General features: G+C 42.7%; 1 protein-coding gene across 1 annotated transcript in view; it reads left to right on the forward strand.

Moving 5' to 3' along the window:
* txnrd2.2 (thioredoxin reductase 2, tandem duplicate 2) overlaps positions 1-13,829 on the forward strand; it is a 95,563-nt gene that overhangs the window by 73,902 nt on the left and 7,832 nt on the right. The window contains exons 12-14 of the mRNA XM_078227236.1: positions 7,394-7,530; positions 8,296-8,391; positions 10,895-10,987. Coding sequence (XP_078083362.1) covers positions 7,394-7,530; positions 8,296-8,391; positions 10,895-10,987 — 326 coding nt within the window. The remainder of the gene's footprint in view (positions 1-7,393; positions 7,531-8,295; positions 8,392-10,894; positions 10,988-13,829) is intronic.

The raw sequence follows: 13,829 nt of genomic DNA on the forward strand, positions 1-13,829 counted from the left end.
CCACCTCCAACCAATCTTCTTTCTACCTGTCTAAAGTTTCCTCCTGTGGCTTGTGTTGTGATCCAAGTTGGTGTTACTACAGGACGGGAAGTTCCGAGAATGGAACTCTGCCTCAGAAGACTAACTGTTTTTTGGAAAACGTGAAGGAACTGTCACATGACTGCCCATTAGTTTTTAACAAGAAAAAATATATTTATTTAACATGAAAAGTTTGATCACAATACAGTATAGCTTCAGTTCCCCTTGTCTTCACAAATTTCAAGGGTAACACCACACTCTGAAGCCAAATTTCAGATGCCACTTAATTAATTTTCTTTGGATTTCTCAAATTCCCCACAGATGATTGTCACATGAGCGTTTCCGAGCTCCATTCTCAGTAAGACAATCTTCGAAATCTTCTTTTAAACAATGCTTTCCATCAGTTGTTTTAATCAAGATTCCACCTCCGGGCTTTCCAACTCTACTTCTAGTATTTCTTTGTCTTTGGGCGGCACGGTAGCACCGTGGTTAGCACAGCACTGCTGCTTCACAGCTCCAGGGACCTGGGTTCGATTCCCGGCTTGGGTAACTGTCTGTGTGGAGTTTGCACATTCTCCTCGTGTCTGTGTGGGTTTAGAAGTCCTCATAGAAGTCCTACAGTGCAGAAGGAGGCCATTCGGCCCATTGAGTCTGCACCGACCACAATCCCACCCAGGTCCTACCCCCACATATTTACCCGCTAATCCCACTGACCTACGCATCTCAGGACTCTAAGGGGCAATTTTTAACCTGCCAATCAACCTAACCCGCACATCTTTGGACTGGGAGGAAACCAGAGCACCCGGAGGAAACCCACGCAGACATGAGGAGAATGTGCAAACTCCACAGACAGTGACCCGAGCTGGGAATCGAACCCGGGAACCTGGAGCTGTGAAGCAGCAGTGCTAACCACTGTGCTACGGTGCCACCCCCCCACTGTGCTACCGTGCCGCCCCTCCGGGTTCCTCCGGGTTTCCTCCGGTTTCCTCCCACAGTCCAAAGATGTGCGGGTTAGGTTGATTGGCCATGCTAAAATTGCCCCTTAGCGTCCTGAGATGCGTAGGTTAGAGGGGTTAGCGAGTAAATATATAGGGATATGGGGGTCGGGCCTGGGTGGGATTGTGGTTGGTGCAGACTCGATGGGCCAAATGGCCTCTTTCTGCACTGTAGGGTTTCTATGATTCTATGATAAATGCTTTGAGACAAACTCTGATATCCAACCGTCAATTGCTCCACAATTATTTCAACTAATGTTTCATAGTCTATGATAAGATATAACAAATCTTAGAACCACTTCAGGTATCCTTCTGGTTTCTCACTTGCCAACTGCTCCTCAGCTCTGTCTATGACTTCACTGAACGATATCCTGTTTTAGTTCGCGTTTCCTCTGTTCCTTTAACTTCAGGCTTCCTGGAAACCCCTCTTCATTTCTCTAATTTCCTTAACTAGCTATCCTTTAGATTTCTAGCACTGGCTTTCTTAACCATTTCTACGTTGTATGGCTTTTCTTGTAGCAAAGTTGAGATGCTCACTCTCTAACTTTCTGTCACCAACTGCTATGAATTCAGTTAAATACAATCCCAAATAGTCTTCCTACTCTAAAGGTGCCCCTCATTCCTTCTCCAAGCTTTTATTTACTTGCCATGTGTAAACTCTTTCAGTATAATATGCACAGTTTTAACTGAAACCAAAAAACCCTAGATGCAAACACCTGTGTCTAACATGAATCTATAACTATCGGTTTAGCCTCCCTTGCACAGAACCACAAAATTAAACCCACTTAATCCTGTACCTTATTTCTAATATTTAACAATACAAATGTAGCTCATCTAAAACTACTACTTTCCTGACATTTGGTATCAAGTTTTGTTCTCTCGTGTTCTAACATACACTTCAAGATGTATTACTCTGTTAAAGAGACTATATAAATGCAAGTTGTTGGTACTTTGTGGTTGGAACTCCTGTACATTTCCCCACTTGGCGCGCTGCACAATTTATTCTCATGATAGTTAGTGGGTGGTGTAGCGTCGCACAGTCTATTTTTAACCAAAATTTGATCTTGGATTTGGGAGCACTGGCAAGGCCATTATTTATTGCCTGTCCCTCTTCAGCCTGAGGATAATGTTGCAGCACACAAATCGGCCATTCAGCCTATCAAGTCTGTGCCGTTGTTTTTCTCCACGAACCATCCAGTCTAATTACACTCTACTGCTGACACCCTATAAAAAGTATACCACCGCAAAGGTAAAGGTGGTGGAGTTGCATTGTTGGATAAAGAGGAAATTTGCACCATACTGAGGAAGGCTATTAGCTCTGACAATATGGAATCTATATGGGTAGAGCTAAGGAACACCAAGGGGCAAAAAACATTAATGGGGTTGTATATAAAACATTAGTAAGGGTTGTATATAGACCCCCAAACTGTAGTGGTGATATTGAGAATGGCATTAAACAGGAAATTAGAGATGCATGTAATAAAGGAACACCTGTAATCATGGGTGATTTTAATCTGCATATAGACTGGGCAAATCAAATTCGTCATAATACCTTAGAGGAAGATTTCCTGGAATGTATATGGTATGGTTTTCTGGATCAATACGTTGAGGAACCAATCAGAGAACAGGCCATTCTAGACTGGGTAAAGCATGGCTTACAAGGAAAATTGGAGGTAGTATTAGATTCAAGGAAGAGGAATCCAAATGGGCCAAGAAAAACAATTTAATTTAGAATTCAGCAAAGGAGGATCAAGGGACTGATTAAGAAAGGGAAAATAGAGTACGAGAGTAAGCTTGTGGGGAACATAAAAACTGACTTTAAAGTTTCTACAGGTATGTGAAGAGAAAAAGATTGGTGAAGACAAATGTAGGTCCCTTGCAGTCAGGAACAGGGGAATTTATAATGGGGATCAAAGAAATGGCTGACCAACTGAATATATACAGTGGAGCCCCGTTGTAACGCGATGGTTGGGGTCCGTAAAATGTTATCGCGAATGTTATCGGGGTCGCGCTAAATCACTAAACCAGAAATAGTAAAAAAAACGATCCAATGATTCATCGCGTCATATCCGATTTCCCATGTTACAACGGGGCTCCACTGTACTTTGATTCTGTCTTCACAAGGGAGGACATAAATAAGATACCAGAGATGTTGGGGAACACATAGTTTAGTGAGAGGGACGAACTGAAGGAGATCACTATTAGTAAAATGGTGTTGGGCAAATTGATGGGATTGAAGGCTGATAAATCTCCAGGGCCTGATGATCTACATTCCATAATGAAGTGGCCCAACAAATAGTGGATGCATTGGTGGTCATATTCCAAGATTCTACAGACCCTGGAACAATTCCTACTGACTGGAGGGTAGCTGATGTAACCCCACTATTTAAAAAGGGAGGTAGAGAGAAAATGGGGAATTATAGACTGATAAGCCTGATGTCAGTAGTAGGGAAAATTCTAGAGTCCATTATCAAAGATTTTATAGCAAAACAGTTGGAAACCAGTGGCGGGATTGGACAGAGACAGCATGGATTTATGAAAGAGAAATCATGTTTGATAAATCAACTGGAATTCTTCGAGAACGTAAGTAGTAGAGTTGACGACGGGGAGCCAGTGGATGTGGCTTATTTGGACTTTCAGAAGGCATTTGACAAAGTCCCACAAGAGAGCGTGTAAAATTAAAATGCATGGGATTGGGGGCAATGTACCGGGATTGGGGGCAATGTACCGAGATGGATGGAAAACTGGTTGGCAGACAGGAAACAAAGAGTATGAATAAACTGATCTTTTTTTCATATGGCAGGCAGTGCTAGTAGGGTACTACAGTGATTACTGCTGGGACCCCAGCTATTCACAATATATATTAATGATATTATTGAGGGAACTAAATATAATATCTCCAAATTTGTAGATGACACAAAGCCGATTGGGAGGGGGATGCTGTGATGAGGATGCGGGGATCCTTCAGTGTTATTAGGACAAGTTGAGTGAGTGGGCAAATAAATGGCAGGTGCAGTATAATTTGGATAAATGTGAGGTTACCCACTTTGGTAGCAAAATCGAGAAGGCAGATTACTATTGGAACGGCCATAAGCTAGGAGAAGGAAATGCGCAAGAAACCTGGGTGCCCTCATACACCAGTCACTGAAGGTAAGCATGTAGGTGCACCAGGTAGTGAAAGGCAAATGGTATGTTGGCCTTCATAGCGAGACAATTTGAGTACGGGAGCAGGGATGTCTTGATGCAATTATACAGGGCTTTGGTGAGGCCACACCTAGAATATTGTGTGCAGTTTTGGTCTGTTATCTGAGGAAGGGTGTTCTTGCTGTAGAGGAAGTGCAGTTTTGGTCTGTTTTCAAGCAATTGTCTAATTTTTTTCTAACCTCCCCTTTAATTACAATGTTCAGTTCAGATCAATGTTCTGGGCAAATGATTAATATGTCAGAATTTTATCCTCCTGTTACAACATGTAATCAGATTTTCAGGGGAAAAAAACACTCCCAACTATTAAGTTTCTGGCATGGCATGACAGGGGTGCGTACACTTGTCCCAACTCTGCCTTTTTCTTCCTATTACAATTATTCTAAGAACTGTTGCCCAGATTTTGGAGTGTAATCCATTGACCCAGTTACTGTAAAACTGTCATATAAGCTGCACATTTCTGGCAGGTTTTGTAGTTTGGAAAATTTGGGCGTGTGACGTTTGTATCAACCCAATCCATCTTTAGGAAACATGGGATGAAAGTCACATGCAGCTTCTGGGAAAGTTGAATCAGAATATTGTGTTTTGCAGCAATGAAGTTTTCTGAGTTGTACACAGTCTTGGATCCCCAGTGCCACAGGACAACAACTTTCATTTATTTTGTGTCTTTGATGTGGTAAAACGCCACAAGGCACTTCACAGGAGTGAAGATCAAAGATTTTGACACTGAAACGCAGGAGGTGTTAGGATAGTGATTAAAGGTTGGTCAAAGAGAGAACGGTGAGGAAGCATTTTAAAGGAGGAGGAGAGAGATTTAAGGAGGAAATTCCAGAACTGAAGGCACAGCTGCTAGTGCTGGAGTGATTAATACCAGAGATGCACAAAGGATCTGAATAGGAGGAGCAAAGAGATCTTGCAGAGATTGTAGGGCATGGAGGATGTTAAAGAGTTAGGGCTGGGTAAGGCTGTGAAGGAATTTGAAAGCAAGCATGAGAATTTCAAAAACAGCGCATTTTTGGACTGGGAACCCATATAGTTCAGTGAGACCAGTAGGGTGCAGGTATGTGTCTGCAGCCATTTGTGCATTGTAATGCCCAGGTCAGCCCTATTGAAGATGCCAATGGTATGCCTGGCTGTTCTCGTGTGCCTCCTGGTGAATTATTTCAGGATGTTGAGATGCCGGCGTTGGACTGGGGTGAACACAGTAAGAAGTCTAACAACATCAGGTTAAAGTCCAACAGGTTCATTTGGTAGCAAATGCCACTAGCTTTCGGAGCGCTGCCCCTTCGTCAGGTGGAGTGGGAGATGTTCCACTCCACCTGACAAAGGGGCAGCGCTCCGAAAGCCAGTGGCATTTGCTACCAAATGAACCTGTTGGACTTTAACCTGGTGTCGTTAGACTTCTTACTGAATTATTTCAGAGCAGCATTGATGCAGGTAAAGGATGATACATGAGCAACAATGGCAGGGAGAAAGGATAATCATTTAGAATCCTCATCACTTAACCAATCTCTTCCACTGGAAACAATGTGAGGAATGGACAGTCTTAACTCTGTTGGTTTCAGAGTTGAATTGCCAAGTGACAGTCACAATCGAAAAGATGATCACTGCTGCAAGATACTAGTGAGGTGCTATTCTGGTCTCTTGCACTTTACTGATTTCCTTTACCCTGGGTAGCTGTGCCTACAGCTATCTAGGCCCCAAGGGCTGGAATCCTTCCCTTAAACATCACTGCCCCTCTATCTCCTTTTGAGGCCAACCCTAAAACCCCCCTCCTTGACAAAGCTGTTTTTCACCTGTTCTCGTATCTCTTTGTGGCTTGATGTCAAATTTTGTCTGATAATACTCCTGTGGAACTTCTTGGGGTGCATTGCTACAGTAAAGGTATTTTATGAATACAAGTTATTATTGCTGCTGTTGTGGGGTCAACCCCCAGCATGACACTACCTCCACAGGAAGGTAAGGGCAGAGGATTGAAGTGGGATTAATGGCTTAAAAATTCAGATGTATCTGTATTGAATTTGCACAATAGTTACCTTACCAAACATGAGCAGTAAGTTCTTGGGACAAATTTCATATCCAAGTGGCTCAGTGGCAAGCCGCAGAGTTCAATCTCTGACAGGATCTCTGACAGCTGTCATTGACTATTGGGAAAACTACTTTTTTATTCATTCATGGGACATGGGCGTTTGTTGCCCATTCATAGTTGCTCGAGGGCAGTTGAGAGTCAACCATATTGCTGTGGCTTGAGTCACATGTAGGCCAGACCAGGGAAGGATGGCAAATTTTCTTCCCTAAAGGACATTAGTGAACCAGATGGGTTTTGCGACAATCGACAACGGTTTCATGGTCATCGGTAGATTCTTAATTCCAGATATTTTTTATTGAATTCAAATTCCACCATCTGCCGTGGCAGGATTTGAACCCGGGTCCCCAGAACATTAGCTGAGTTTCTGGATTAATAGTCTAGCAATAATACCACTAGGTCATCGTGTCCCCAGTGCCATATCTTCGGGGCAGTGCTGAGTTGATGTCTGCTGTACTTGATGACTATCTCTGGACCACTGTCCAGTGCCATTGAAATAAAATAAAGACCGTAATTATCCAACAAGTGTCCTGCTGTAACATTGCTGTCAAACCTGGCTGTTCCACATAGCTGAAGACTTGCTGATGCACTACTTTGAAGCAATAAAACAGATTTGGTATGTCTGTCCAGCTGTGGTATTGTGGTCTTGCTAGTGGGTGAATATGGATGAAAATCAGACTAGATAGGTGATAGTTTTCTATCACATTCTAGAGCAAGGCTGATGTAAGAACAGTCATGGAAATTGGAGTAATATTTGGCTTTTTAAGAAATTGCATGTCATGTCCATCTTTTATATGCAGAGAAAAACACTTAAAGCCCCCTGGTCTAAATTTGCGAATCCAGCTACCAATAATCTAAGGAATTCATAGACAAGTGTGACCACCTGTAAATTTCAGCTTCTAAATCAATTATTGTCTCTGTTTGTAAGATTGTTTTGCATCTGTAATTAAGCACAACATCTCCAGCTAATCGACACGCACCCAGCCACGAGACCTTCTCATTCTTGAGTATTGTAAATGCTGCAATTGCACACCCTCTGAAAAAGTGACATCTTCCTTTGCTGATTGCAAATTACCTTCCCAATTGGTTCCAGGTCGAGCACCTGAGACAAGACGCCTGTGTCTAGACAAAGCCGGGGTCCAGATTAATCCAGAAACGGAAAAAGTCATTGTAGGTGCCAATGAAGAAACCTCTACTTCACACATCTATGCACTCGGAGATATAGCAGAGGTAGGACATGATCCAGTTATTGCCGTCTGCAAAATATGACCTGTAGGTTTACTTTATTATAATTTGTGTGAAATGTATTGTGTTAGACAAGAGGGAATTGGTTGCAGGATTTGTATTCTATTCTGCTGTAATTTATTGGTTTTGGCATTCAGTGCTGCAACACTGGTAATTGCCTATTATTGTCCAGGCTGACAAACATTGAAATTTCAGTACATTAAACTTAATCCATAAATTGTTGACACTTTTGTGACGTGCAATCCTGAGGGTGTTCTTCTACACCCTATCTCACCCATCCAAAGCAAAAAGCTATAGGTTTCAAGAGGGAGATAGATATATTTCTAATAAAAAAGGGAAAGAAGGATATGGGGAACAGGTTGGGAGGTGGATTTGAGACCAGGGAGAGATCAGCCATGAGCTGATTGAATGGTGGAGCAGGCTTGAAGGGCTGAATTTGCCTACTTCTGCTCCTAGTTCCTACGTACTTTGCTTCAATATTGTCATTCAGCATAGAAGGACCTTTTGTTATCGCACAGGAAGATGTTGTCAACTTTGACCACGTTAAAGACAGAAATGGCAGCTATTTGCAATGGACTAAATAGCTAAAATGAGGAAACTATACATGATTAAAAGTTGCAACGGATGCCTAGCAGTCTTTTGGACTGTGATTTATAGTAATGTCATAAACAAGCAGTAAATGACAAAATAACACACTAAAAAAATTTTTATTCAAGGAAGTTTTGCTCATTTTACCTCTTTGTTTAACAGGGCCGACCAGAGCTCACGCCGACAGCAATCAAAGCCGGGAAGCTGTTGGCACATAGACTTTTTGGCAAATCTGCTGAGCTGATGGACTATGACAATGTGAGTAAGCCTTGTGGGTAAATTATTAGTCAGCTTAAAAAGCATTGCCTCACAGTCAATCTATTGAAGAAAGGTTTTAATTGTGTGTCCATGTGTAATAGGATATTTATAGAAGATACAATTGTGATTAGCTTTGCAATTCTATGGCAGGTCAGCGAGTCTTTTTGACAGGCGCGGTTCCTTTTTTGGCTGATGGGATATCTGCTCTAGTGTGAGTTATAGAGGCTTAGACGTTTACAGCATGAAAACAGGTCCTTTGGCCCAACTTGTCCATGCCGCCCTTTTTTTTAAAAACTCCGAAACTAATCCCAATTGCCCGCATTTGGCCCATATCCCTCTATACCCATGTAACTATCTAAATGCTTTTTAAAAGATAAAATTGTACCCTCCTCTACTACTACCTCTGGCAGCTTGTTCCAGACACTCACCACCCTGTGTGTGAAAAAATTGCCCCTCTGGACACTTTTGTATCTCTCCCCTCTCACCTTAAACCTATGCCCTCTAGTTTTAGACTCCCCTACCTTTGGGAAAAGATATTGACTATCTACCTTGTCTATGCCCTCTATAGACCCCTATAAGGTCACCCCTCAGCCTCCTACCCTCCAAAGAAAAAAGTCCCAGTCTATTCAGCCTCTCCTTATAACTCAATCCATCAAGTCCCAGTAGCATCCTAGTAAATCTTTTCTGCACTCTTTCTAGTTTAATAATATCCTTTCTATAATGAGGTGACCAGAATTGCACACAGTATTCCAAGTGTGGCCTTACCAATGTCTTGTACAACTTCAACAAGACGTCCCAACTCCTGTATTCAATGTTCTGATTGATGAAACCAAGCATGGCGAATGCCTTCTTCACCACTCTGTCCACCTGTGACTCCACTTTCAAGGAGCTATGAACATGTACCCCTAGATCTTTTGTTCTGTAACTCTCCCCAACGCCCTACCATTAACTCAGTAAGTCCTGTCCTGGTTCAATCGACCAAAATGCATCACCTCGCATCTGTCTAAATTAAACTCCATCTGCCATTCGTCAGCCCACTGACCCAATTGATCAAGATCCCGCTGCAATTGGAGATAACCTTCCTCACTGTCCACCATGCCACCAATCTTGGTGTCATCTGCAAACTTACTAACCATGCCCCCTATATTCTCATCCAAATCATTAATATAAATGACAAATAACAGTGGGCCCAGCACTGATCCCCGAGGCACACCGCTGGTCACAGGCCTCCAGTTTGAAAAACAACCCCCTACAACCACCTTCTGGCTTCTGTCAAGAAGCCAATTTTGTATCCATTTAGATACCTCACCCTGGATCCCGTGAGATTTAACTTTATGCAACAACCTACCATGCGGTACCTTGTCAAAGGCCTTGCTAAAGTCCATGTAGACAACATCAACTGCACTGCCCTCATCTACCTTCTTGGTTACCCCTTCAAAAAACTCAATCAAATTTGAGAGACATGATTTTCCACTCACAAAGCCATGCTGACTGTCCCTAATCAGACCTTGCATCTCTAAATGCCTGTAGATCCTGTCTCTCAAAATACCTTCCAACAATTTACCCACCACAGATGTGAGGCTCACTGGCCTGTAGTTCCCAGGCTTTTCCCTGCAGCTCTTTTTAAACAAAGGCACAACATTTGCCACTCTCCAATCTTCAGGCACCTCACCCGTGACTATCGATGATTCAAATATCTCGGCTCAGGGACCTGCAATTTCCTCCCGAGCCTCCCACAATGTCCTGGGATATACCTCATCAGGTCCCGCAGATTTATCTACCTTGATCCGCTTTAAGACTTCCAACACCACCTCCTCTGTAATATGTACACTCCTCAAGACATCAATATTTATTTCCCCAAGTTCCCTAACATCCATGCTTTTCTCAACAGTAAATACTGATGAGAAATATTCATTTAGGATCTCACCCATCTCTTGTGGATCCGCACATAGATCACCTTGTTGATCCTTAAGAGGCCCCACTCTCTCCCTTGTTACTCTTTGCCCTTTATGTATTTGTAGAAGCTCTTTGGATTCTTCAAAATTGTTCCTCACCACTTGAGGCTGGTTCAACCAGGAGATTACCCAATATCAGGACCAGGCCAGCCAGCACACGCTCAGTTGGAAAGAAAGACTTGCATTTATACAGCGCCTTTCAGATTGTAGGAGCGCCCCAAAGTGCTTTACAGCCAATGAAGCACGCTTGCTATTGTCATGTAGGAAATGCAGCAACAATTTGCACATTAACAGCACTGAGATAAATGACCAGATCAGCTGCTGTTGTGGTGTCGTTTGAGGGATAACCATTGGTCAGGACACTGGAGAGAACTCCCCTACTCCTTTTTGAAATTTTGTCACAAGGATCTTTTATGTTCACCTGGGTGAATGGCCCAGTGGTTTGGGGTGATGAGGTTGGACACCTAATGTGTATGAGGTGGGAATGACTGTAACCTAATGTTTATATCCAATAAGTTGATACTGAAATGCTTGATTTATATATTTAGGTCGCTACAACAGTTTTCACACCGTTGGAGTATGGCTGCGTAGGGTTATCTGAGGAAGAGGCAGTACCACGCCATGGTGAAGACAACATCGAGGTAGGAAGCGTAGAAATCCTCTCTCCTCTCTGGTGTAGTTCTCTTATTGGTTGTTCTGTTTGAGTTTCGTTGTCCTGCGGATTTAGTAAGAGTTGTTCCTGCAGCTCTCGCCTCACCAGACCCAAGGTCAGTTGGTAACCAGAACCGGAGATATATAAATTAGTGCGAACATTTGTTACAACTTCATATTTGATCCAAGAGGCGTCATTGTCTGCACCTAAGTGATTGATGGACAGAAAACTTGGACATTTCAGTGTCAGAACATTAGATATTGCAGGCTTCTTCAACAATGTTATATTTATATAGCACCTTTAAAAGAATAAAACTTTCCAACGACTTCACAAGAACGATATAAAAGAAAGATAAGACACTGAGTCACATAGGAGGTATTGGGTCAGATGACCTAAAGCTTTGTCAAAGAGAAATTTGAAGAAGTGTCTTCAGAACCCAGTCTTGTTAATTCTTGGTTGACGCATTCAAGGAGAAGATGGCTAAACAATCATGTGGAAGCAAGGGTTAGATAAATACATGTTGGAGGGGAATCCTGTGGAGTATTTACACATGTATTGATGAGTTGGACTAAATAGACAATATGGGTGTTGTACATTCTACTTAATTCAAATTAACTGGTAATTCTAATTTCCCATTTTCTTGCATCATTTATGTTTGCTTCAAATTATTGAATAATTTAGGGTTTTAAACAGGGCGGCACGGTAGCACAGTGGTTAGCACTGCTGCTTCACAGCTCCAGGGTCCAGGGTTCGATTCCCGGCTCGGGTCACTGTCTGTGTGGAGTTTGCACATTCTCCTCGTGTCTGCGTGGGTTTCCTCCGGGTGCTCCGGTTTCCTCCCACAGTCCAAAGATGTGCGGGTTAGGTTGATTGGCTAGGTTAAAAAAATTGCCCCTTAGAGTCCTGGGATGCGTAGGTTAGAGGGATTAGCGGGTAAAATATGTGGGGGTAGGGCCTGGGTGGGATTGTGGTCGGTGCAGACTCGATGGGCCGAATGGCCTCCTTCTGCACTGTAGGGTTTCTATGATTCTATGATTTCTATGATAAACACAGTAAATAATTTCTAACCACCAGGAGCAGACTGTATGATTAAAACTGCAGAGTTACTTTAATTGAACTCCATTGATAAGCATTCAGTTGCTCCTCTGTTAGTAATGTGTGTTTGTTCAATGCTATAGGTTCAGAATCATTCCTCACTGAGATCTAGATTACCTCTGTCAGGGTGCTAGTAGGAATCGGCAATTGGCCTCTGCGTGACTCTGTTATGGAGCCAAAAATTGTACAAAGTCTTGATTGCCATCCGGTGGCCTCTGCTGGAACTGAACTTGCATGAAGTCTGGGAGAGAACAGGATGGAACTTGGATGTGATGCCTTGGCAGTTGCATTCCATGTTAAAGCTCGCACAGATGGATTGATAACTTAAACGAGGCCTCAGAGAATATCCAGTGCTTGTCTGGCTTTATTTTAGCAGCTCCTCTGCTGGGGAACCGAGGGAACAAAAATCACTCCTAATTTGAACACTTTCTTCTGTGGAGATCTACTGGTTCAAATTAAAATTTCTGCAGAAGGGGATCTGATGCCAAATTGTCTCTTTAACCTGTGTTGAATGCTCCCTCCACCCACATTGTCTGTACCTTTAAGACCTGGCTGGTTGTAGAGATTCACATTCTAATTAGTATTCTGTAACTTGATTTCTGTGTCTGTGCACTGTTTGAGAGCAGATATCCACTCCATCTGACGAAGGAGCAGTGCTCCGAAAGCTTATGGTATTTGCTACCAAATAAACCTGTTGGACTTTAACCTGGTGTTGTGAGACTTCTTACTGTACTGACCCTCCTGCCAGTAGAAATAATTTCTATCTGTCTATATAAAAATCCCTCATGATTCTGAGGTGTGTTAAATCTTCTCTTAACCATCTCTGCTGCAGAGAGAACAATCCCAGCTTCTCTAGAAATCCCTCATACCTGATGCAATTCCAGTAAATCTCCTTTGAACCCTCTGGCATTCTGAAATTAGATGCAATATTCCAGCTGAGGCACAGCCTGTAATTTGTAAAGGCTTACCAAAGCTGCCTTGCTTTTGTACTCTAGATGGGAAGGAAAGGAATTTACTTTATTTCCCACTAAGTAGTAATGTCAGTTTTAGGAAATAGAATGCTTTCACTTTTGCATATTCATTAAACACTTGGTGAGGTTTGCAACTCATTGAATGCAGGGCAAAGTCTCTCCTTGAGAGGAGCACTTCCACAGTGCCAGCACAATGTTTCCGATTCATGTGCCAGACATTCTTGTGGCTTCCCTGAGTGAGACTGTGGGCTACTGAGGAATTGTAAGCAGTTCAGTATTTTGGATCTGTACCGACTAGGAGCTGAGACTTTCCAAACACACCACACCTAAAAAGGATTGCTTTCATGAAAGGGGAGACTTTCATCTGGCTTGCAGTCAAATGTAGGTTCCAGAGGTTAAAAAATAAGAAAGTGCCTTTCATGTTCTGAGGATGTCCCAAAGCATTTTATAGTCAATGAAGTACTTGTGGAGTGCAGCCACTGTTGTACTGCAGGAGATACAGCGCCAATTTACGGACAGCAAGGTCCCATGAACAGCAATCAATAATGACCAAATGATCTGTTTTAGTGAAGTTGGCTGAAGGATAAATATTGACCAGGACACTGGAGAGAATGCAGCTGTTCATCATTGAAATATAATGAGAGGGAAGACAGGGCCTCGGTTTAATGTCTTGTCTAAAAGGGGAGATATTGTCACTGGACTAGCAACCCAGAGACCAGGGTAATGCCTGGGGACTCGAGTTTGAATCCCACCAAAACTGATGGT

This window comes from Mustelus asterias, chromosome 13, assembly GCF_964213995.1.
Source record: "Mustelus asterias chromosome 13, sMusAst1.hap1.1, whole genome shotgun sequence".
Lineage (NCBI taxonomy): Eukaryota > Metazoa > Chordata > Chondrichthyes > Carcharhiniformes > Triakidae > Mustelus > Mustelus asterias.